Raw genomic sequence first — 26075 nt, 5'->3', positions numbered from 1 at the left:
ACAGAAAAGAATCTGAAAAAGGATACGTATATATGTATATCTGAATCACTTTGCTGTATACTTGAAACACTGTAAATCAAATATACTTCAATAAGAGAATAAAAATTAAAAATAATACTGTGGTTGCTGAAAAGAGCATCACTGTCATTTATCAATATTTTTATCTGCCATCTTGAAAATCTGCATGAAGGTTTTAGTGAATGTGTTAGTTGTTATAACTAACACCAGAATGACTTCTCTGTTGGGTCATCAAGCTGCAAAGGTCATTATTCTACCAAGAGTCTCTGGCTGACATCAGAAGAGGCAGAAGGAATGAATGCTACAGCCTAGTGGATCACTGCTTCCCCGCAACCCCCGACTCCAGGTCTCCATTCGTGAGAAGAGCCCCGTCAAAGCATCCACAAGCTGGCTTCCCCCGGGTCCTGAAGGAGCACTTCTGGGTGGAGGGCTGGTGCCTGGCTTATGATGGAGTCACGGGCACGAAGCCGACCGAGGGGTAGACTTCCCCATCTCTGCTCACACATCCCCTACCTGACAACAGGTCATCAGCTTCAGATCGATTCAGACCACAGCTCCAGAGCTGTGACACTCCCTGTCATGCTATCCTGTGAATATGAGACCTCACAGGCCAATTAATTTACCCAAGTTGAAGATTACAGCCCTCGATAACCTGAAAGAATCTTCCCTGTCCTTTCTGCTTCCCTGTCCTTCCACTTCAACAGTGCTTCTGAGTATTCTAAGTCACTCAAGGCAAGCAAAGGCTTTCCAAAGCATGAAGCAGTTGCTAAGTTAAATCCTAAATCTCTCATAGGCATGGGCCCTGTCTGATGCTCCACAGGATGCCACAGTCACCATTAAAGCACAAAGCACCGCTGTAACTCAGTTGATCTGACAATCCCAGGGTGGGCAGGAGATCCACCTTGTCCTCGCCATCGAAGCAGTGCACACATCCCCAAATATCTCAGGGCATTCCTTAACACACAGCCGAGATCACTGGGATGTGTGCGCTTCTGCAATGTCCTTTAATGACCGGGCAACTTCGTGTGTTTTTGGTGTTTTCTTATTGTGATTAAAGGTGCAATAAGGTATGTTTGCAACAAGAGGCACGGCCATTGTTCTGCATCATTAAGCTCACAGCAGTCCCCAAAAGAAACTGTGGGCAGCTTGCCAAAGGCCCTAATGAAGAGCATCTCTTTGAATTATCTCTGGATGAGGAAAGGATCAAGTCTGAGCCCGAGAATATTTGATCCTCTTTGTGCGGCTGTTACAAGGGCTTACTGAAGCCAGACACACTGGACCTTCTGCAACTGTAATTTATGGAAACCTTAATTTCTCTGCTCTAATAAGGCTTTGCATAATAAGAGCGGGAATGCAATTACTAATTCCTGCAAGTGTTTTGTGAATTCCTTTATGCTACGGTTCAGGACTCCCAAAGAATAGGAGAAAGGGGGGTTTTACTTAGTTGGCACAAGGGTAATGGGTCTGAAAAGTAGTTTGAGTTTCCTGAAAATAAATCTACATGGCTTCCTAAATTGCTGACAAAGTGGATTCCGGATGAAAGTCATTTATCAGCAATTTACTGCATGATGCTTTGGCCAGAAATATTTCCACATAAATTTACCTAGTAACAAACAAACACACAACACCCAGGCTTTCTCTTTTTGGGGGCTGAGGGGGAAGAGCCAAATAACATAGATGAATAACGCACAGGTTAATGCAGATTTGCAGAAAATGTGGTAGGATGACCTTTTGGAGGGTGTCAGTTTAATTATTACATCTACAGCAATGTACGTGAAATAGTATTTTCATGCATTGATGGTTAAAAAAAAAGCAAGCTATTAATACTACATTTTTACGCAGAGTTTTTATCTTATATGCATCGGTGAGCATCTGTATATAACCACCTTGGTGATGGTTCTGTTGTTCTACTTGTTTCACTTCTAAATTCCTCACTCTCTGAGAACCGGGGCTCACTGCACATGATAACTTGGCAAATTTAGGATTACAACATCAATGTATGTTAACAAGAGAGCCAGATCTCCAGGGGCAATAGCACTTCTACCCAGACCTCCAAAGTGCCCCTGGACTGCTCTGAAAGGAGGAGAATCCAGCACATCCCTGAGGAAGAGGTCATACGTCAGATGTATTATTTCCAAAATTTATTTAAGATGCTTGTTTTTTGAAAGGTATGTGCTCTTCACAGAGGAGAGTGGCCTGGGTGCCTAAGCCCCAAAAGATTTGTTTTGACCCTCTCTATGCCTCAGTACAGAAACACACACACACACACACACACACACACGCACGCACAAACAGCCCTCTTTCATTCACTCTATCATTAGATTTTTGTCCAGAGGCAGCCAAATCACAAATCTTGCTGTATATTTAATGTTAAGCGCCATCTGCTGGCTCATGCAAAAATAGCACCGAATCGACAGCTAACCAAAATTTTAAGTCTAGCCTTTTCCAATAATTTATTAATGTACCATTTATTATGAAAACCAAACAAGCACCTTTTTTTCTCACCAACAGCATTCTTCTAATGTGCTAGTGTTAAAATTCCTTTGTAACAGGATTACGATTTTTTGTGATTAACAGAAAATTTTGAAGGAGTTAGAATGATTTAAGGGGAAAAATATCTTACATTGTTAGGTATAACGGTGTGAAAATCTCCTAGTACAAGGGAAGACTGAAGCATTAGGAAGCACTCAACATGAACATAAGGTAAGCTCTCTGAATTGTGCTGTAAATACCCCATTTCATCCCTGCCGAAATTTCCCACTGGTGATGCTGCAGAAGTTTAGAGAAGCCATGCGCTGTGGAAGACAGCAGCCAAGCCCACGCCACTCGCTTTGGAAGTTCTTAAACTTTTCACAGGGGGAGGTATAGAAACGGCAAGTGTGAAGCATGGATCTGAACCACATGTCCTGTGACAAGAAGCTACTCACAGACTGCAGTCTGCGGTAGGGGCCCATGCTCTCCTGAAAGGAGCGCCTTCCAACTATTTGTAAACAGAGACAAAACCGGGCCAACATTAATCATCTTCCACGTCTCCTACAACTTGTTCAAAGGGTGTGTGACCACGCGCTGACCCTGCCTAGAACATCTGTCCACCACTCCGGAGAGAGCAGACGGTGGAAACAGCTTTGGAACATCGCAGCTTGAAACACACTATGATCCTCTATTTAAATACTCAAATACAGGCACCCAGGGGCCACTGTCAAGGAAATCACCTAACAGACTTCATAGAAAACATACAGAAATGTCAGAAAGGCTGTTTCCTTTCAAACACACACACACACACACACACACACACACACACGTGCAGAAATCCCCAGTTCCTTTCCCAGGAGTTACGCTCAGGCAGGTGACTGCCCGGCCACTCCCACAGGCTAAGAGGCAGCGCGTTACCTGACAAACTTCGTAGAGTAGTTTGTACTGCTCCTCCGGCTTCTGCAGGCTGCACAAACTGCATCCCATGTTTAGAGACCTGGCAGAGGCAGGCTGCAGGACTCGCCGGCGCCCGGGAGGAGCAGCACTCTCAGCATGCAGGCATGAAGGTGTCCTCGGAGAGCCTCAGGTGCCAGGTGCTGCGACGCTGCAGGCTGGCGGTGCTCCTGGAGGCTGCCAACAACTCTGCTCCCTTCCACGCTCCCCTTCTTTCCCTCGCAGCAGCACGCACACACGCACACAGACATACAGACACACACTCGAGCGCGCGCGCGCACACACACCACTCCCTCCTCTGAGTGATTCTGGCAGCTGGATTGTGGTCCAATGCACACGCTATATATACTGCCACTCATGCATATTAATCAGCCCTCATTGACTATTCATAACAGACAATGATACAGAAGCTATAATTGCCAACTATGACAGTTGAAATTTCTCTAATTAACAAGCAAGTGCTCCAGTGGCAGGGAATAATAAAAGACACTAACAATTTTGCAAGCCATTTTCTGGCAGTTACCAATAAACATGACTGCATGTTGAGCCGGGTCTCTGAGGATAATCCCTAATGCACTGAAGCTAAGTAGAGATTCGTTTTTAAATATACCATAAAATTTGTGATGATATAAAATGTATTTAATGCTGCAGATAATGATGGCATATTAAACGGGTTTTATGGAATGGACATGTTTGGAATCACATTCCTAGGACATGTAGTGCTTTACTAAGATGCGGGAATAATCTTCCACATATGAATAAAAATATAAAAATTTAAATTGTGAGATATATGCGTGAGTATGCAAAATAACCAGAGGGGTATAAGGACAGAGGCTGCCTGATAGGTGAGCAAGCAGATAATCACTGCTAAGGTGCATTTTCAATTCCCAAAGCGGAAAGTTATTTGTGAAAGGGCTGCCGGGCTAACTGGAAGGCGGAGAAGCAGCCTGTCTCCTGCCATCCCCACAGCCACGAAGCTCATATCAGAGCTCATGCCATGGAGCTAAGTGTCAATGGCGACTCCAGATCTGTATTTAATGCTCCAGATCTGCCCAGACTTCTGTAGCTTTGCCCTGTGCTCATTCTCCAAGAAAGGTGAGCACAGACAGGACTGGAGAATTTGGGTTTTTGCTGCCTTGCTTCTTGCCTCCCTTTCATTCAGCCTCTGAACTACTATGTAAGTTTTATGGCTTTAAAACAAAACAAAACAAAAACTGTGTCTTTATAAACAATAACTGTGTCTTTATAAACAATCGTCCCACTGCCAGACCACAGGAGGTGGTCCCATTTTCTCAGCCCAAATGGTTGATGTTGACAGCTCTCACAACTGCTTCCTACCACAGCCTTCACCTCCTTCATTTTATAAAGGTTGAACTGTTTTTCAGGACGACTCCCACGTCTCATGTCGGAAAGGCATCATGTAGCCTGAAGAATAAAGCTCCCTTTCTCTGGGAATCAAGACACACCTGCAGTGTGAGTAAACCAGTCCCAATAAACTTTGGCTTGTGCTGGCAGCACAAGCTACTGGTCCCATTTCTTGGACCTGGAAGGTGAGGCACAGGAATGGGGCTGGATCAGGTAATGGCCTGGCTATCTGCAAGGAGGGGAAGGGAGCCTTCATCTCAAGCCCTCGCCTGGGCAAGGGCAGCGAGCTGAGGTGTGGCAGCAGACAAAGGAAGCCACAGATGGCACTGGGCCGTGGCAGGGACCTCTGACTGCCTTTAATGATGGGAAGGGTCTCATGACCCATGAATAACTCATTGAGCCCCATTTCCTAATCTCCAAACAGGTATAATACAAACTACCGTGCAGAGTTTTGTTGCCAGGATGTGAGAAAGCAAGCGAGTCAAGCCAAAACCAGAGGCCCTATCTGTTCACCCCCGGGCTCATCTGCTGAGCCTTCCGTCAGGAAGTCCGTTCTCTTCCAGCCCACAGTAGACTGCAGATGGGCCCAAGGTCCACCGTCACCCAGTTCACGTCAGGAGCCTCCTGCCCCAGGCTCTGCATCCTCTCATCTTCCCCTCCCAATTTACTCTCCACATGCCAGGCTGTCATCTGTGTATGCCTGTGTGCTAAGTCACTTCAGTCATGTTCAACTCTGTGGGACCCTATGGAGCATGGGATTCTCCAGGCATGAATACTGGAGAGGCTTGCCGTGCCCTCCCCCAGGGGATCTTCCCAACCCAGGGGACTTCCCCCCAGGGACTGAACCTGCTGGCAGGGATTCTTTACCACTAGTGCCGCCTGGGAAGCCCAGGCTATTCTTTACGAAGCAGAAGTCAGATCACTTCTTTTGCAGGTTCTAAAGATCCTCCAGTAATGTCTTGTCACACTTGAATTAAAAAAATCTCCTCCGGGGCCTCCAACGCCCTGTAAAATCTGTTTCTTACCCATTGATCATTCCATCCCCATCAACCCCACCCCCCTCACCTCAACCCCACACCAGTGCTGTGTTCTCTCCCAGCAAGCCAGGTCCTTCCGCAGGGTCCCTGCATATGAAGTTCCCTCCGCTGGAACAGCTCCTCCCCTTCTCCTCCCCACTCAGCACCCCCATCTCAGCTCAAAGGAAGACTGCTTAGAAAAGCTTTGGCGGGACATCTTATATGAATTTCTTTCTCAGCTCTCTAAACTGTCATTTCAACTCAATCATTTCCATTGCATCACTCTACACAGTACTGAATGATCCCGCCCACGCATGCTGATTTGCTGTCTGTCTGTCTCCCTGTCTAGGGATTTCAGCATCCCAAGGGCAGGGCCTGGGTCTGAATTTCAATCACAGTCCAGGCCCATGAGGGTGCTTGGGAAACATGTACTCTTTTATCAGAATGACTAGATAAGGCTGGCTCTGCGGTCTCACCAACTCATGAGTTACACCGCAAATTGGAACTGCCACATAAGGAGGAAAACGGTCCCCATGAGGGTATCATGTTTGCATTCCTCCTCCAATCTTGTGGGCCTTTACATTATTATTTTTTGGCAAGGTTTAGTGTTTCACAATTAGTTTTTTTTCTCATCTTTTCCCTGTACATCCCCAAATTAGTGAAGAAATAGGTCCTGGCTAAATGGATGGGGAACTTTTGCCAATCCTTCTCTTCTTGGGTAGAAAACTTCTAAATCTCAGCCACAAGCCAGGAGAGCTTTATTGCATATTACCCTGTACTTCACAGCAGTGTTTCTCAAACTTTGGGGGCTTAGGAATCCTTCACACTCTTCCAAAAAATTCACTGAAACTCCCCACAGGGCCATTGTGTATGTGGGTTATGTCTACTGATATGTACCATGTTAGAGGTAATCAAATTTTAAAATACTTATTCCCTTATTCATTTAAAAGAGCAATAACAAATTCATTACATATTAATATAAGTCACATTTTTGGAAAAGCTACGATATTTTCCAAAACAAAAGAATTTTTTGAGAAGAATGGCACTGTTTTACAATGTCACAAAACTATGTCTCGCGAGATTAAAGACAGCTGGCCTTTCGCGTGGTTTCTGCATTCAGTCCTTTCTGGTACAGTGTCATAGAGGAGTTGCTAGAAAACTCCACAGTACCGTATATAAATCAAGGAATGAGAGTGAAAGAAAGAGGAAAGTAACATCTTGGTATTTTTATGAAAATAGTTTTACCCTTCGGCGGGGCCTGAGTCACACTCTGAAAATGGCTGCTTTAGAAGGACGTGCCTGTGAGCTGAGTGCCGAAGAGCTTCCTGCTTGTGGGGAGGGAGAGAACAGCAGAGAAGACATTCATTCAGATTCAGTTCAGGGTTGGTTTTGCATCTGCTCTTGTGATTAATGATGTATGATTTGACATCAACAATGCAAAGTGCTCATGTACCCGTTATGGTCCAAACAAGACTTTGTTGGGATAATCTACCTTAAAACTACCCTTTACTTTGCAAAACCATCCAGGGCATCTAGAACACAGTTTTGCTTTCAAAACTTTGCTTTCACCGAGTAAGCAAGAAGCACACTGGTGTGAAGGGAGGCTCACCTATTTTGCACCATTCACAAGGCATTTCACGCTGTGGATACTAAAGGCACGAGAAGTCTGTGAGCGACAGGAAGTTATGTACACCAGAACTGTTTCTGAGAAAACAGCTGTCCCAGTAAAGATGGAAACTACTGGCTGCACAAAGGCACACGCTGTCTGCCGAAGATGCTGAACACCCTTTCCAAGTTAGTCATCGCATCACTGGAAAGTGCTCCCTGGGCTCAGGAGCGCACAGGGCACTCTCCTCCCTCTGCTCCATGTGACGCCCACCTCTTCCTGCCTTCATGGAGGTGAAATCTACAGTGCAAAGGAGTGTCACCGAGGAATACACACAGAGACTGACGGACAGAATGGACACACACAGAAGGGGCTCAAGGTGCCCCTGGAATATCCTTTACAATCATCATTTGAACTTCCATAAGTCACCGGGGCTGCTGCAGGAGTCAGCAGATGGAGACATCAACTCACATTCACTTAATTGCAGAATCATCTACCGAATTCAAGACTTATTATTTCCCACACACAGACAGGGGTGTTTACTCATCTATTTACCTGGAATGTGACCTTTTCTTGTTTCCCCCAGTGTCTGATGAGCCCAGGTCTCATCAAACTAAACCTTTCAGCCAAATTCTGTGTTCTTCTGGGAAGAGCCATGTCCCAAAAAACGGGGGACGATGGGGCCAAGCAGGAACCAAGTCCACATGGAGCAATGGAATCTCTCCAGGACCAGTCAGCTACTCAAGGGATAAATTTCAGCTACCCTCAGTATCTGGGAGACCTGTCCGCTGGCTCTGCCATGCCCTGGGCTCTTTCCAGCTTTTTCCCGGATCATACTGATTCACTAACTTGGCTTCTTGCTGGTTTGAACCTCACTCTCACTTCAATTCCTGTCGTACACTGTGGCTTGAATAATCCTACACCTACACCCACCCACTGCCACACACACCCCCTCCACCCATGAAACACCCCCAGGATGCGGTCCAAGCCCTGAGCGTGTGCTTCTGCGCTACTCTGACCTCCCCTTTCTCCTCTGTTGTCCAAATGGACAAGGAAGCCTGCCCCTTCCTCCAGGAAGATCAAGGCCATAAACCTGGAAAAAGCACTTTCTATGCCTGCTAGGGTCTGAGTGTTTGTGTGTTCCCTAATTCTTATGTTAAAATCTGAATGTCTCCTGTGATACTGTTAGGAGGTGGGCGTTGGAAGAGGCTTGGGTCATGAGGGTGGAGTCCTCCTCAATGGGAGGAGAGCTCTGCTAAAGAGCTTCCCTGGTGGCTCAGTGGTAAGAAACTGCCTATTGTGCAGGAGACCCAAGTTTGATTCCTGGGTTGAGATCCGCTGGAGAAGGGAATGGCAATCCACTCCAGTATCCTTGCCTGGAGAATTCCATGGACAGCAGAGCCTGGTGGGCTACAGTCCATGAGGTCGCAAAGAGTCTGACACGACTCAGCAACTGAACAACAGCTCTGATAAAAGCCACCTGCAGAACGCCCAGTTCCTTTCCCACATGATGATACATCTCAAAACCTGTGACCTAGAAGCAAGCCCTCACACATTGCAATGGACTTCCAACCTCCAGAACTGAGAGCAATACACTTCCACTGTTTACAAGCCACAGAGTCTATGCTACTTGATTATAGCTGCCTAAACACACAAAGACAGCACCTTCAGGATAAAAACTGTTCCCACAAGCACCCTACTAGTTATGGCCAGGGATTCAAAACCACCACCTGTTCAGGAAACAGGTTAGTAACTTCTAGTTAACCCTCCTCTTCATCAGGGAGACTTTTCCACAGCATGTCTGAACCCCATTTAGTGAGTTCTTCAACTGATTCTTGAATAAAAAGTAAGAATTGCTAGAAAGCTAAGTGTGGATGGAAACATCACAGCTAAGAGAAAAAGCAACTTCAAAGATGTCAGAACACACAGAGAAATGTCAGATGAGTTGAAAGACTACATCATAGCATCTATGAGTGCTGTTTTACTTCTGAAAAGGTACCTAAGCTCAGAACATCTGCTCAGGACTTCAAATCATTTTTTTAAATGAAAGGATATTTTCCCCTTGCCAAATAGATGGAGGTGCTACTGTCCTGAGGGCGTTCTCTCGGGGCAGCAGGTGCCTGATGACCATCCTGGGTGCTAGAGACAGATAGCTTGCTGTTTCCACTGGGAGAGATTTGGAGAGAAAGTATGTGCTAGGCCCCTTGGGGGAGGGGGATGGAAGAGGAGGGGTCAGAGCAGCCTGGCCATGGCTGCTGCTCAAAGCCCACGTGGAGGGTGAATTTCTGAGTGAGTCATCTCAGTGACCCCAGACATGCCGAGAAAACACCTGACCCCCAAGGAGGCTTTTCCTCTGAACCCGTGACCCTGGCCAGGCTCCCAGTGATGCTGGAGGTTATCTCGGTCCTGCAGTGATCCCGGTGGGTCTTCTCCAACTACTGGACATGACAGCACTCCTGACAGCAGGAAAGAAGATTCGAGGAGGTCGGGAGTCTGGGCGGGAGAGATGGAAGAGGAGACGTGACAGAGACGCATGCAGACATGGAGATGAGAAGTGGCTGCAGGGCACGTCGGGACAGGATGTGGGGGGATTAACATGGGGACCACGCACATCCTTCAAAGCCCTGGGTGGCTCAAGCTTAGCTGTGAGGAGAGACTCAGATGAGAGAGAAGGAGAGCAAATGATAGCACTTGACAGCCTTGACCCAGACAACCGGAGAAGAGGAAATGGGGGAAAGAGTCAGGATCACAGCAGAGGAAGTGGCTCCAGGAATGTTATCAATGATTCACAGAAAAGACTAGAATAACAGGCTGGGAAAATGTACACGAAGGGGCATGCGAACATTATAAAACCACACAGGGACCGAGGAGGAGGTGTGATCTCATTAAGTAAAAAAAGAACTTAGAGGTTACAGACTGCATGACAGACCAGTGTGGCATCGCCAACAGTTTGGATCGGGTGATAATCCAATAAATTGGGAGTTCTGACCTAAATGCATAGAGTTTTTTTTTTTTTTACATCTTTAGATACATTTTCCAGGTCTTGCACAGAGGGCCTTGCAGCCCCGTATGACAAACGTGAGCAGGTACAGAGCCCAGGCTGTCGCCTAGAGATGGTCCCCATCTCCTTCTTGGGCCTCCTCACTGGCAGTCTAAGCGGGTGTTGCACCAAGGCGCCCAGGCCCCCGTGATGTCGGTTTAAATACAAAATTTGAGAGTCTGGGGACTTTATTGGTGGTCCAACGGTTAAGACTCTTGACTTTCCACTGCAGGGAGCACTGCTTTGATGCCTGGTCAGGGAACTAAGATCCCACATGCCATGTGGCCGAAACAAACCAACGGAGTAGATGTATGTATGTGTATAACTACTCTACTGTACAGCTGAAACTAACACACACTGTACATCAACTATACTCCAGTAAAAATTAAAAAATAAATATATGTTCATTTAAAGATAAAGTCTGAGTATAACACCACAGGTGGAGACTACAGGCTGAGCTGCGGGCTGACCCACCTTCCTCCTGCACCTGGGCAGGTGGTGAGCTCACTGCAGGGTGGGGAGGCGTGGGAATCAGGCTGCTCCCAGCATGGCAGCTCCAGCCCAGGGGTGGTGGGAGGAAAGCAGCGTGGGAGTCATCGCCATGGGTGCAAATAAAAGTCTCACTCCATACCGTCCTCCTCTTGACTCACTGCCTCCTTATGAATGTGTGGCTGTGAGCCAGGCACCGAGATTGAGTGATGGACACAAAACAGAAGCCCTGCCCTCAGGGAACAGCCTCTCTGCACTTGACTTGTGGCCTCTCTAGTATGACAGGTGCTCTAAGCTCACAGAAGACTGTTCCACTAGCAAATCTCAACCATCCCTTAGCCTTTGGCTTGGGCAACTCTTCTGCAGCATCTTTCCATTCAGAGTCTTCCTGTGTTGACATCTGTGTGTTCCAAACTTCCAGCTGGAGGGGGCCACCATGATTTTTGATGTATTAGCCTCAACACGATTTACTTGATACTTTTCTGTAAAGCTATTCAGTTGGTTTTGTTTAAATGTAAGTATGTTCAAGTGAAATCTAATCCTGACTATAAATGGGAAACCATTGTGCCTAGCTGTGTATAGCAATTACAGCGCACATTACCGTCTGAATTTCAAAAGAAAAAAGGGGTTCATTCTTAACATCACAAATTCTTCTGGTGTCCCACCACATTGTGTGGAAGGTACATCCATTTGCTGCTGAACTTCAGCCTCACTGTGACCTTGCCCACATCTGTTTTGCCAGTCTTTTCAATCTCCGCCCCACCCCTCCAGGTAGACATTCCCAACCTCCTCGCTTCATTACTGAGGCTGTAAGGTCTAATCACCACACCCTCTGCACAAACCTCTGCGGTCAAAATCTGAACTCCATCCTTCAAATCCCGTTCTTCTTCAGACCAAACCCCAACTTCCCCATCGTAGTTTCTCTCTCACTCCTCAGGGCAAGTCTGTCTATCTTCCCAATCAGTGAGTTTAAGCTGGAAAAGATTACACTAAGAATCTGGGATAGAATGGTGACTGTGGCCAGCTCCTTCCTTCTAAGAGAAAAGCTACAAGGTCCTGGAGAGACAAACTCTGCCATGTTTTACGACCAATAAATAGCTTCATTACAGTGAGTAATCAACAAGCCAGCATTTATGGAACATCTGTGCTCCACATCGCACCAACTGAAGGGATATGAAAAAAAATGGTCAAACTTTGTCTCTATATTCAGGGAACTCACCACCTTTTCTGGAAGACAGGACCGAATTGTGAATTGGCGGGTAGAGGGGAAGTCAGAGCTGCAGACAGGAATCCGAGACACACCCCTCCTTATAACCCCACTGGGGCAACTACAGCAAAGCTCCTGGGGACCGTGCTTCTGGGTCTGGTGTGATTACTCCAGCCACAGAGGCTGGAGCAGCTGCAATGTGAGCTGGTTGTTGTAAGATGGTGGGAATTTGGACCTACAAAGAAACAATGCAGGCTAGAGTCTGGATGTGTAGGGGGCACTTCCTGCTGGAGATGAAGCTGGGTGCCTGAGAAAAGCAAGCCCACAGGGAATGATGGTCTGGAAGGCAAAGGGATGCTGGGGCAAGGTGATGTCTGAGAAAGTGGCTTGGGACAGGTGTGCCTGTTGGTGCAAAGTGAGGAAGGTATAAATTGGCAAGAGGGTAACACCAGGGTAGAGCTCTTGTCTGAATTCAGAACTAGGGGTTCCAAGGGGCAAATCACTTTGTACTTTCTTTGGCGGATGTCAGGTGGAATGATAGCCGTAAGTGGCTCTGGGAAATCCAGGTTCTCTTTTTCATTCCTGGTCAGATTTTTGGACTCAGGACATGCCCCTGTAGCAGACTATCCCTTCCGACAGCCTGTAATTGAGCCATAGGCTACAGGACTCTTCCTATCTGAAGGACCTTGGAGGACAGAAGCGGCATGAACTGGATGGATGACTTGGCCACTAAGCAGACACTTGTTCAATATTTTAAAATCACTCAGAAGATAAACAGGTCACTGCGACGGAGAGACTTACTTGAGGGGGGGGGTGGAAAAAGCGGTGCAAAGTGAGGCTTCATAATTCACCTGTTCCTATAAGGTTCATGTGCTATCAAGTCTGAAATTACTTACCAGGCTTCTATCCTGGATTTATTTTCTATATAAAAACGCACTTCGGAGAATAAGTAAGTAAACACTATTATGACCAATGGTTGGTTTTAAGAGAAAAATGCTCTCTTACCAATGGCAATACTAATTTTTTTTAACATTCTCAGGGAAAATAACACGATATACTTGAGAAGCAGGTATGAACCACTGACATTGTACTTAATCTTTAAAACTGACATATGTGTGTCCAAAAGCTAATAAAGTTCCCTCTAATATAAATGGAGGGAGGGGCAAGTAAGACACTGGATCACAGGCAGCACTCAAGCTTTGGCTTCTGATCTGATGGGCAGAGCCCAAGGGCAGGGAAAATTGAAGTGACTTAAAATAGTCCCTGATAGGATATATCTGATATTAGCGGGCATGCTGAAGCGGAACCATAATACCGGAGAAATACAAGGGTGTAAACCCCATTACTGTGTGTCCAAATGTTTTGATGGCTGGACCTCAACATAATTCAGGTGACTCACCCATGGGACGGGCAGACTTGGGCTGGGAAATATCAGCGAGAAAGCCACCGAGCACAGAAAACATAATTGATTTTACGGGATGAAGCGAGGGCCGCTAACAGCTTCCTTCACTCTGCACCTTTCACTGCAGAGGAGTCCCCTCAGCGTTCCATGCTCTCTCCGTTGTTTTTGCGTTCATCTACCATAACCTACCTTGGGGCGAGGTATTTCATTACAAAAAAAGGAACAAATATATGGTTCTCTCAACAGTGGGTGTTCTTTCAAAGCTTTGCTTGCCCAAGCCATACTTCAGTCTCACTCACTTGCACATCAGCTCATCTTTGAATCCTACCATGTACGCTATGGACCAATCCTTCTCCATCACTGGGAGCTCACGGACTGGTAAACTTAAAAGGGTAAAGATATCTGAGGACCAAGAGAATGGCCTTAGTATAATAAAACATATTGTTTTATCCGTCCATTCATTTGTTGGGACTTTAATCAGAAAAAAAAATTCAATGGACTTAATGTAAAAATTTAAATATCAGAATGAATTTTTATTTCCAAAATACCACACTGTTCTATTTGACTCTCTTTTCAAGTTTTTGGTCACTTTAAGGACAGAAAGCTCACACGCCAGGGAAGCTACAGAAGAACACGGAAACCAGGGTGCTTCTGGTCATTTCTCTGACTTTATGAAGAAGGGTTACCTGGGGCACATCAAAGAGGACAGAGCATGTTTTCTGCTTACTTCCTTTCCAATGTGTGTGAATGTGTTCCATTGCTCAGTCATGTCCGACTCTCTGCGACCCCATGGACTGTAGCCGGCCTGGCTCCTCTGTCTATGGAATTCTCCAGGCAAGAATACTGGAGTGGGTTGCCATTTCCTTCTCCAGGGGATCTTCCAGACCCAGGGATCGAACCCACAACGTTTGCATCCCCTGCATGGGCAGGTGGCTTCTTTACTACTAAGCCCCCTGGGAGGTCCCTCCTCCTTTCCAATACTGAATTGCAATGAACCACATTGGTAGGCTTTATGGCTTACCATCTTCTTTATTTTTTAAAATTAATTAATTTATTTTAATTGAAGGCTAATTCCTTTACAATATTGTAGTGGTTTCTGCCATACACTGCCATCAGTTAGCCATGGGTGTTCATGTGTCCCCCATCCTGACCCCCCCCCCCCCCCCGCAACCTCCCTCCCCATCCCATCCCTCGGGGTTGTCCCAATGCACTGGCTCTGACTGCCCTGCTCCATGCATCGAACTTGGACTGGTCATCTATTTCACATACAGTAATATACATGTTTCAATGCTATTCTCTCAAATCATCCCACCCTCACCTTTTTAAATTGAGGTATAGCTAATTTACACTGCTGTGGTAGTTTCAAGTGTCCAGCAAGTGATTCAGTGATACATATACAGGTATGTACTCTTTCCCAGATTCTTTTCCATTATACGTTATTATCAAATAGTGAATATGCTTGCCTGTGCTACACAAGTATTAATTTCCTTCCTCCTGCCTCTCTATGTACTCCTGTCAGAAGAAATGCCCTCTTCCATCTAAAAATACCCTTCCCATTCATCACCCGTGAGCACGCACCTACAGTGTGAGGGGCAACCAAGTGAAGAGTCCGAGATCAGGGCTCAGACGCCCACATTTCAAATCCCAGCTCTGCCGGTAATTCAACACACAACTGTGGGATTATGCAAGTGTCTTTCTAAGCCTCCATTTCCTCAGCTAAGCGCACAGGATTGTCATGAAGCCTAACGGGAAAGCTTTTATGAACCATTCAGGAAAGAGGCTGGCTCAGAACACTTGTGGTAAGTTCTCAGCAGATTCCTTCTTTTCATTTAAATTTTCATTGTTCATGGCCTCCAGAGATGATGCCAAGCCCCAGTTCCTTCTCTTGAGTAGCTCAGTGCCTTGGAAGGCCCGCCGACTCAGGCACTAAATCCTGCCATCAACGTTAGCTGTGCTCTGACGGATGTACACAGAGGTGAGTGAAGAGGGAAAAGGGAGCCAGAAAAGGCTTTCCTTGAAGATCTCAACACTGATATGACTCTTATTTTCCTTCTTGGGAACGGAGCTTGTCTATGGACCACGTGCAAATGTTACATAAAAGAAAGCTTTGCAAAAAAGCGAAATCATGGCGGGGACAATCCCCCAAAACACTTAGCATAGAATTACTCAGACTGTGGGCTGCATCAGAATCCCCCCTCTCGGGAAGTGAGGATTTTTAACTTTGTTTGTAAAAGGCAGATTCCTACCCTCTATCTGCTCAGTAGACCCTCATGCCCTGTGTGTCACGTAGATGAATCATGAGGTGAGCACCCTGATGGTGGGGAAGGGTGGCTTCAACAACACAGACAGACCAGAGTTGTTTTGGATGATCATCACACGTTCCTGTATCTTTCTGCCATGATCTCTGTGACCAGGGTGGCAAACATGCTTAAGGATTAGGAAGGGAAAAAAGCTGCATTTTGACATTTGCACATGGTTTAGTAAATAGTTACCTACTTTGAGGGTTTACCCCACCAAATGGTTTAAACAGTCTGCCCGTCTCTTCTTCACAAGGAAACAAATTCATGATTCTCTAGCCACCAGTGGCAGGCAAGGAACACAGGCCAGTATAATTCAGAGCCACCCCCTGGAGACATGCACAATAGCTAACTGCAAGCCAGAGAAGCCATGGAAACACCTGGAAGGATACATCCACACCTGCAGCACCAAAGTCAGAACAGGGTCTTTATATTTTGAACCAGTCACCATGACGACCACGACCCAGTTTCCACTGCCGTTGAGAACCTTCCTTTTCTCAGTGCACTGTGGTGTGTGGTGTGGCTGGTCACAAGGCTGATTTTCATGGGCCTTTGAACCTCCAACGCTTGTATGTTTCTTTGAGTTTCATTTAAAGTCTGGGTTTTGAGAGATTGGGAGAAGAAATCACAGATAATTACAGCTGAAAATATTCTCATTTCCTGGTGGCGCTAACAAGTGAAACTACAAGTAATGATGTAATCCAACTTGTCAAAAAGGAACACATGAAAAGAGGAGACAGAAGGCAGGTCAGAGCCTTGGGACCCGGCATGCCGTGTCATCTTCTAATTAACTAACTGATCCTTTAAACTGTCAAACTCGGAGAGGAACTCCCTGGCTTGGTGTCTGATTAATATTCATATGTGGGCATGGGATGCTCTGATTTAGGTCCCAGTGGTTGTAGTTAAACATCAGTCTTTAAAACAGAGAGAAATAAAACCCTGCCTGGCCAGCCTCAGTCTCCAGGTCTTATATTCATAGGGAAATGAGGGAAGGCCATTCTGGAGTCTGTAATCCTCGGTGAGCACCAACCCTTCACGGATGCACATTGATTTCTGAATCATGATGAGGACACGTATATTGAAAAAATAATTATTTTGCTTCTGCCTCCTGGCAGTCACACTGTTAATCACACTCCATGCCTCATTGTTAGATAAGGGAACAACGCGTGTAAAATCACACAGCATTCGGTAATATAATCAAGCATTTAATTTCAAACAAAAATAATTGAATATGTAATTTAATCAAAGCAAGCTAGAATCGATCATTTCCTTAAACTATAAGTGGCAACCTGGACATTTATTCATTTGGCACAGGCTGCAAAAGAATATATTCCCTTGTACTACTGACTTCCCTTAACTAAAAGATGTTTCAATTGGGTTAAATGGGCAGAAGGCCTAAACAGACATTTCTCTAAAGAAGACATACAGATGGCCACAAAGCACATGCTCAAAATTGCTCATTAGTAGAGAAATGCAAATCAAAACTACAGTGAGGTACACCATTTCACACTGGTCAGAGTGGCCATCATTAAAAAGTACACAGATAATAAACGTTGGAGAGGGTATGGAGAGAAGGGAACCCTCTTACACTGTTGGTGGGAATGTAAATTGGTACAGCCATTATGTAAAACAGTATGGAGGTTCTTCAGAAAACTAAATAGAGAGATACCATATGATCCAGCAGTCCCACTCCTGGGCATGTACACAGACAAAGCTATAATTCGAAAAGATACCTGCACCCCTGTATTCACAGCAGCACTATTCACAATAGCCAAGACATGGAAACAAGCTGAGTGTCTGTTGACAGGTGAATGGATAAAGAAGATGCTGTACAAAGATGCAACAGAATACTACTCCGTCATAAAAAAGAATGAAATAAGTCCATTTGCAGCGACATGGATAGACCTAGAGATTATCATACTTGGTGAAGTAAATCAGAAAGCGAAAGGCAGATACCATACGACATCATTTACACATGGAAGCTAAAATAGGACACCAATGAATCTATCTACGAAACAGAAACAGACTCACAGACGTGAGACCAGACCTGTGGTTGCCAAGGGGGAAGGGGAGGTGGGTGGGGATGGACTGGGAGTTTGGGATTAGCACATGCAAACTGTTACGTACAGGATGGATAAAGAACAAGGTCCTACTGCGCACAGAGAACTGTACTCAATATCCAGTGAAAACCATGATAGAAAAGAACATGAAAAAGAATATACAAAAAATGTGTCAGTCCAGGATGTCAGAAGTACCTGGACCACCTACACACTTTTGGTGGAGAACGCAGCTGGCTTTAAAAAATATATAACGCACCCCAGACAGTGTCTGAGTTGGGTTCACACTTCCAGCCACCAACAGCCGGGCAGGACCCACGAGGGCTGTTGTTTTAGAAGATGCTGACATGGGAAGGGTTCTTCAGAGACACAAGACTGGCTGGGACTTTCCCTTTACTCTCAGTTCACAATTTATTCTGATTTTTAATTTTTAATTGGAAGATAATTGCTTTACAATACTGTGTTAGTTTCTGCCATACATCAAAACATGAGTCAGCCATAGGTATACACATGTCCCTTAAAGATCTCCAAAGGAAGAATATAATTTAACCCAGTTTCACGGTGAGTTCTAACAGCACAGGCTTTCAGAAAATATTTCCCAAATCCGAATTTGCACCTAGCCTCTCATGGGATAATCCGTTTCACATTAATGTATCCTGGACTGAGATGCCACATATCTATGAGCCTTCTCTGTAGTTATTATTCTTTATCCTTAGACCTTATTTAATATTCTTCAGCCCTTGCTAAACTTAGCACTGAGCTGTTTCAACTCATATTAATAATGGGTGACACTGCTAAAGAACGCACAAATTGGGATCAGCATTCTCACACATATGGAATACAAATGGCGTGGAACAGCTACACTCAAGTCGATCCATTCAACCAACAGATACTGAGGCCTACCATGTAATCAGACACAGTAATCAGTCACAGCTCACTTCCCTTCTTAGGAGAGGGAGAAGAAGAGAACATACCACATACATGATCAATACATGTTTAATAAAAGAAGAGCTTCCTCCTAAAAAATAAATGTCTACATTCCAAGTGACTTCCAGGGCTTTCCAGGCTGAGAAGAAACTCGTGATCCAGCTGGTCTGGGACCCTCCAGACAGTCTGCTAAGAGTGGATGACAACCACCCCACAAGGTCAGGAGCATGCTGGCTGGGTCACACCCACCTGTGACAGATGAGAAGTAAAAAGCCAAAGAGGAAAAGCTGGCCCCTCAGGAGCCTCAGTCCTTCCAGCCCCCCTGGAAGAGATCATCAAAATTACTGGCCAAAAACATTCTGTTCTTACCCCCTGATGATTATTTCCAGGATGACTTAGAACGCGCATGCTCTTGAAAAAACACACAAAAAGCTGACATGCTCCAAATTCACACCCACCCACCTGTACGTGGGGTCAGGACCACTGGGGAAACCCCCCAGTCAGTGCCAGGTCTGACCTGTGAATCCCACGGCAGAGAAACCCAATGCCAAGGCAGGGAAAGTCTTGACGTCTCACTTCCGAAGTCAAGGCACAGGTGCTTGCCAGGTGACATCCTGAGGTGTGTTCCCTGGAGCTGCAAATGTTCCTTCAGGTGGGGAGCAGGCATTAGGGACACCGAAACTGGCCCGATTCCACAGGCAGTAAAGTAATTAATGGTGTCTTTCAGGGCAAGCACTATAAAAAATAATTGCTCTCAAATTGTGACTGCTAATGAATGAACGGTAAGGCAATATTTGTGTTGTGGCGAGTGGATATGTGATAGAGAAAGAAGAGCCTAGAAGGAGAGGAGTATCTTGGATAAAAATACCCAAACCAGTTCATCAGTCTGGTTAACAACTCTGAATCGCCAGACCACAAATGCTGAATGTGTTGACTTTCAGCGTCCATGGGGAATAGTGCCATGGGTCAAAGAGCACCCTGATTAATCCAACAGAGACCAAAGGCTGTCACTTTGGCCATGGTGCAGAGATGGGCCAGACAGGGTCGCTAAAGAGAGCAAATGAACAGGAGAAAAACACCAAAGCAGAATTGGTTTCAGCAAGGGGCTGAGCTGCCGACTACCTGTCTGTGTGTGACCTGATGAGGTAAAGCAGCCTTCCTCCCCAGCGCATCTGCCCACTTCTATTCAAACAGGGCTTTCCCTTCTTAAAACAATAACCTGCCTGCTGCCGCCAGGTAACTCTCCCTCACGGCGGCGCCGCTGGGTATCACATGAGGTCATCTGCCTTCCCGCTACTGAATCCCACAGACACATCAACTTCTCATCATACACAGGGCCCTGTGAGCAGAGATTTAAAGATAACTCTGCCCATGTTTTTTATTGGGAAGCCAGTTCTCATAAGTAACAGGAATCCACCACTAGGATGAGCAATGAACACAGGGAGGAAACTCTGAGAGCTTAACACAACTGGGTCTTTACTGATCTGAGGATGACATAAGCAGCCGCACGTTCACGGACCAGTTTGTTCAGCTGGTTGGAACACTGCTGCGTATGAGGCCACCCTGGGGAGTCTCCTTCCCATGTGAAAAGGACAAAGCACCTCATGGCTACAGAATGAATTGTTACTCTCCACCCAAGATCCCACAGATTCACTCTTGGGGTGGGGATGGAACACAGGACTAAAACAAGCAGCCAATATGGTAGCCTGGAAGTGGGGTCTCAAGTAGAGGGGAGGTGGGAGGTAGGGGCTGGACGGATGCCTAAGCCACAAATGCAGTTGTATTCTTTGCCACCGACAAGAACAAGAGTGTTGCCACCAACAAGCGTTTGCTATTGCCCCCCAAAGAGACTACAAAATGTCTGTCACACACAGTTCTCCAAAACTGCTAACTGAAAGACACACTTGGGATCATTCTATTTGAATCTGCTTTCCTCTAACTGCATGGAAGGCAGAGTCATGTTCTGGAAACGCCATTCTCACAGGGAACAAAAGTTAAGATCCAGTCAGTTCTGTCTGGGTCGGGTTTTGAGGACCTTCACACAGTCACCCCAACTGGTGGTGTTATTCATGCACTGATCTCATACTTGGAATTTCAGAGCACAGGCTCTCTTCTGGGGGCATCATATTTCATTTGGTTTCAGGTTCTGAGTTCCTCCAGTGCTACCCCCAAGACCACACTAGACACTTGACTAAAAGCATACAGTGAAATAAATTCATAAGTTATTTGCGAAGTAACAACTGGTGCCAACAAAGCAAGCTTTCCACAGGAAATTTTTCACCGGCCACAAATTTTTGGTTTTTTTTTGAAAGTCCACTGCAGTTGTCCTTAACTTGGTCCTCGCCTAATTTATTGGGCAGCTGTCAAACATACATGCGCTCTTGTTTCATATCTGACATTTGTACAGAGAGGAATGACATTGGAAACAGGCCATGGACAGACCCACACTCTGAGACTGAATAAATAAGAAAGAAAGAAAAAAAAAAACTGCAATGATGAGAGAAAACAGCCGGCAGAAAGCACGCTACTTCCTTCTGTGACTGGCCAGGCCTGTGTGGGCATTCATGGTAATTCTTGAAGAGTCCACAGAAATGAACTCACTCCACAGTTTTTCTAAAGCACAATAATCTCAGTGTACATAAAGTAATTTTCTTCATGGTTTAAGTATCTAAAATCTCTAAATACAGTTTTATAGAAGTTTATGCTTTTAAACAATGCTTTTATAAAGTCAACAATGTCGATACCATAATGAAAAACAGAGTTTGAACAACTCTCTTAAATGTCTCAGAAGAGAATGCCTGATGCCTCAAATTGGGCCAAACCACACAATTCTGAAACCTCACACGCACAGACCATTGATCTCCGTGTTACCCACGAAGCATTGTTACTAAGCTAACACTCATTCTTTTTGATCTCTTTCCATTTTCTGCATTGTATTCTGTGTCTCTTATCCTCATCCAACATCAACAGGTCATTTCTCAGAGGGGTCAGTGTTGGCCAATATAAATAACCATTATAAAACCTCTAGCATGCTTTAAGTCAACAACCAAAGTGCCCTACACTGTTTAAAGAATAAATTCCAAATATTTTCACGGCAGAGGGTAGCCAAGGTCTGTAACAAGTACAGGTACAGATTACAGCAAAATAGTCAGATGGAGGCGAGCGAATCTAGCACAAAGCGTCCTATTTTTGAACCCTCTTGAAAACAAATATTGATGGCAGTGCCCCTCGGGCAGGACTATCAGCCTGGGCTCTATACTGCAGGCATGTATGTTTCAGGAGAGTTTCACACATGCCTACCGTGTACACAAACACAAGCAGTCTCAGTCAAACCTAGAATTGCCCAGAGAGACTCAGAACAGAGAGAGGCAGTGATTCTCGTAAGTTTCTAGCTGTCCCTTCCCCATACCCCCACCCACCCCACTCAAGCAAGGTGATGCATTGCAACATCAATGCGGCACCAAATTCTCTCTTGAAAGAGGTCATATGAAGGGGCTGAAGTGAACAGTCTGAGAGTTAACTGATATCTGGCTTTGGGAAACACTGCATGTTTCCTTACTCCGGATGTACCTCTTCTGTCTGCCTTACCTTGGTTATTATTGGAATTATGAGCATCACCTAAGAACACGGTCATTAAGCCGGGTGGAGTAGCATCTATAAGCACTAAAGACCAAGCAAGCCAAGAATAACATTGACCATGACTGTGACGACGACTGACATTTATTGCTGTGGAGAGATGGCTAGAATATGGAGCTGATTGAGAAACAGGAAGTTCTAAAACAAGCATGAACAGTGTGGAATCATTTTACATAGAGAACTAAACAGGGGGATTTAAAAAATGCATGAATAATAAATCAATACAAAACATCTAGAGGATATGTATTCAAATCTCATCTCTGTGTACTGGGAAAATAGCTGATTTTATGTCTTTATTATTATTAATAGAACTGTGTTATTTTTTGTATTGATACTTTGGTTTGCTTGATTTCTCAGCCCGAGGAGATAGGTCTGAATTATACTCTGTTGTGCACTGGCTGGCCTCTCCTGAAGTTCCAACCCATTCTGTACCTCCTGTTCCAAGCTGCTGGTTTAGGTATGCACATACATTCCTACTGAATTGAACCCTTATCCTTTGGAAGTTCCTCTCCTAGTTTCACAGTAAGTTTTAATAACTGGAAAAAAAAAAAAAAACCAAACCTGTTTTCATATCAGAGAGAGTGTCACCGTAATTCCCAAATCATCATCATCAATATCTTTTGGGAAATATTCTGTACCATGGTGTCACGTCCTTCGATCCTTTCTGTAACTCCACACAGTAGAAACTCTTGCCTAGGATATTCTGTCTAGTTTACAGACAAGAAAGCTGGGGTCAGGAAGTTAGGTGCCTCCTCTGAATCCCACGGTAACTGCTGTAACCACAATCCAGCCTCAGCTGACCCAGCTACAGAGCTCTGGCTCTTACTGATTACATGAGGCTGTGCTGACATTAAGAAATGGCTATCTTATTATACCCACACTGGCAGAAAAAGACACTTCATATCGAAGAAATTAAGACATTAGCTACCTACAGAAATCTACCTTCTTGGCCTGTAGAGACTTTCAGAAGCCAGGCATATTTAATTTCCAAGCTTTCTCTTACCTGTACACAGTTACTACAGTCAATTTTTTCTAAAGATGAAAAAAATGTTTCCAAAATGCTCTAAGAAGGTGGGATGTCTTACAATGGATTGTCTTTTCCAGTATTGAGCAAATAAAAGCATAAAACTGCATTTAGGCCTTCCTAACACAGATTCACTGGAGAAGGCGATGGCACCCCACTCCAGTACTCTTGCCTGGAGAATCCCAGGGACAGGGGAGCCTGGTGGGCTGCTGTCTATGGGGCTGCACAGAGTCGGACACGACTGAAGCGACTTAGCAGCAGCAGCAGCAACACAGATTCACACGAGTCCAAATGTCCAGTTTCTTCACTTTCTTCATGAGGTAAATGTCCTCCTCTGACCTCCTGCTCATTTTCCTGATGATGTCTGAACAGAACATGCTGATTTGGATAATTCCACGTCCGTGTGCAAAAATAATTGATGACATCAGCATAGTTATGGGAATTAGACTTATTAGTTAATTACAGAACCAGCAGAGGGAGCACAAAGCCTGCATAAATAATAAGCATTTCTTCTGTACTTAAGAACCAGGACTGCCCTTCTTAAAGGGCAGTAGGGAGAAATATATTGAAAACTCAATTGTCAGTAGTCCAAAGATAATCTTTGCTTTATTATAGGAGCAGTGTTAAGGTACAAATCCAATACACTACCCATAGGGTCTAAACAAAAGGTTGGCTTCTTGGGTATCCAGGAGCAAGGGGTGGGTGGGTGGGTGGGTGTGTGGGTGGGTGTGGGTGTGGGCGGGTGTGGGTGTGGGTGGGTGTGTGCGCGTGCGTGCATGCGTGCGTTTTGCTTGGTATCACAGTGATAAACTACTCCATCAGTGGTGGAATAATTAAGGTCAGATAGTGAGACTTGCCTAGAGTTGGTAAATATTTACTTCACCCTGGTATCAGACCAGCTTTCATTTTAGCTTTGTTCATCCTAACAAAGTCCTGAGTGAATAGGCCCTTATTATTCTTCTAAGATGGAATCACGGTTTACATTTTATGGTTGAGTAAAATTTTGATTTAAGTCAAACAAAATAATGCCTACTGGTAAAAAATATATATATTTCTAAAAACATCTGCCTTAATTATCACTCACATTTTAAATAAACAATCTTATTTAATATCTTTAAATGTGAAGCAAATGACGTTCATCTTCTCTTCTGGAATACTACTGATAAACAGTAAAGAGACATAGGCCTTCAACTAAAGGAACCCTTTCATGTATAATGAAAGTCAAGATAAAGAACATCCATTTATCCTTCAATATGTTAGGCTCACTGCTTTAAAGACATCTATGATCACCACATCACTACCACCCAATAAGATGCAAAATTTAGACAGAGATGAATAATACAACAAAGGACTTGCTTTATTTGCTACGAATTTCTTTTGCTGGTTTTAAGAAGGTAGTCTCCCCACACTTGAGTGGGAAAATTAAAAGGGAAAGAATGGTACTTATATATTGACATTTAAATCATATGCATCCTGCTGTTGTTTAGTCGCCAATATGCATCCTAACATGACCCTAAAACACAATATTTATTTTGAAGAAGTCTCTAGGCAGGGGGTGGTGGACAGAAATTTCAGCTTTAGCTCACACGCCGAGACCCATCCAGGCTCAGGAAGAGAGAAATGTGTTGGTGAAGAATGGTGCCCATCTGGGCTCGTCTGGCCTCACGTGGGCTTAGCTGGAACAGGACACGGGATAGCCACGCTGCCAGGGCGCCTGCTGTTCCCACGTGGGCCCTGTGGGCTTCTGCTGACCTCTTCCACTTCGGGCCCTGTCCTGTGGGCACTGTTTCCCATCACCCCAACCCCCCTCATCCAGTGCTGCCTCCCCAGGGATGGGGAAGCAGGGAGTCAGCAGCGGTTCTGCCGTAAAGAATGGAGAGGTGCTCGGATGCAGCGACTCAGGGTTCAGATGCCAATGAGGAAAACCATGCTCTGCCCTTGCTTTTTATCCTTTTTCTTGGTTGAAGGACTCTGAACACAGTAGACACTCCAGACGTGGCCCTCACCAACTAGCTGCAGTTTACCTTGGGGTGCTCTGCTTCCTTCATCAACATGATCCGGAAACAGGAGGCAGTAGGGTGGTCCTAGCAGGTGGATTCACCTCTGTGCCCAGCAGGTGCCAGAGACTGCTCTCGTCAGGTGCCAACACCTCTCCTTCAGAGAGGAGAGCATTACTTTCTTTCACTTATTTGAAAAAATTCAAATAAGTTTATCTTACAGAGTCAGGTAACTCCCTGTCCTATGCCTCAGCACAGATATTTCTGAAACTTGGTCTCCATAAGTAATTTTCCTCCAACTTTTATGCACATCTCAAGTTTTAATGTTAATCTAGGATGCACTGGACGCCTATCATATACTAGTATAGCACCAGAAACCCTAGCTACATGATCTCACTTAGAACCCAAAATAATCTGATGAGTCAAGCACTCTCTATTATTCTGACTTTATCGATGCAGAACCCAGGACTCAGAGTGGTTAGGTAATTGGCCCGAGGTCACCGTGCTGGGATACAGGAGTCATGAGTCGCATTCAGATGTCTGCCTGGGAAATCTATGCCTGCCTTTT

At 45.2% G+C, this 26075-nt stretch overlaps 1 protein-coding gene across 2 annotated transcripts in view; it reads right to left on the bottom strand.

The window, feature by feature from the left end:
* The window catches only part of PDZRN3 (PDZ domain containing ring finger 3), a 269113-nt gene that overhangs the window by 56860 nt on the left and 186178 nt on the right, over positions 1-26075 (bottom strand). Inside the window, exon 1 of one of the 2 annotated variants that reach the window (XM_068981974.1) lies at positions 3409-3477. The exons of the other annotated variant lie outside the window; for it this stretch is intronic. Within the exon in view, the coding sequence (XP_068838075.1) occupies positions 3409-3477 (69 nt within the window). Of the gene's footprint in view, positions 1-3408; positions 3478-26075 lie in introns of those variants that run through there. 2 annotated transcript variants of the gene reach the window in all.

Source organism: Capricornis sumatraensis, chromosome 10, assembly GCF_032405125.1.
Source record: "Capricornis sumatraensis isolate serow.1 chromosome 10, serow.2, whole genome shotgun sequence".
Lineage (NCBI taxonomy): Eukaryota > Metazoa > Chordata > Mammalia > Artiodactyla > Bovidae > Capricornis > Capricornis sumatraensis.
The sequence above is the reverse complement of the archived record's forward strand: the minus strand, read 5'-3'. Positions and strand labels throughout refer to the sequence as shown.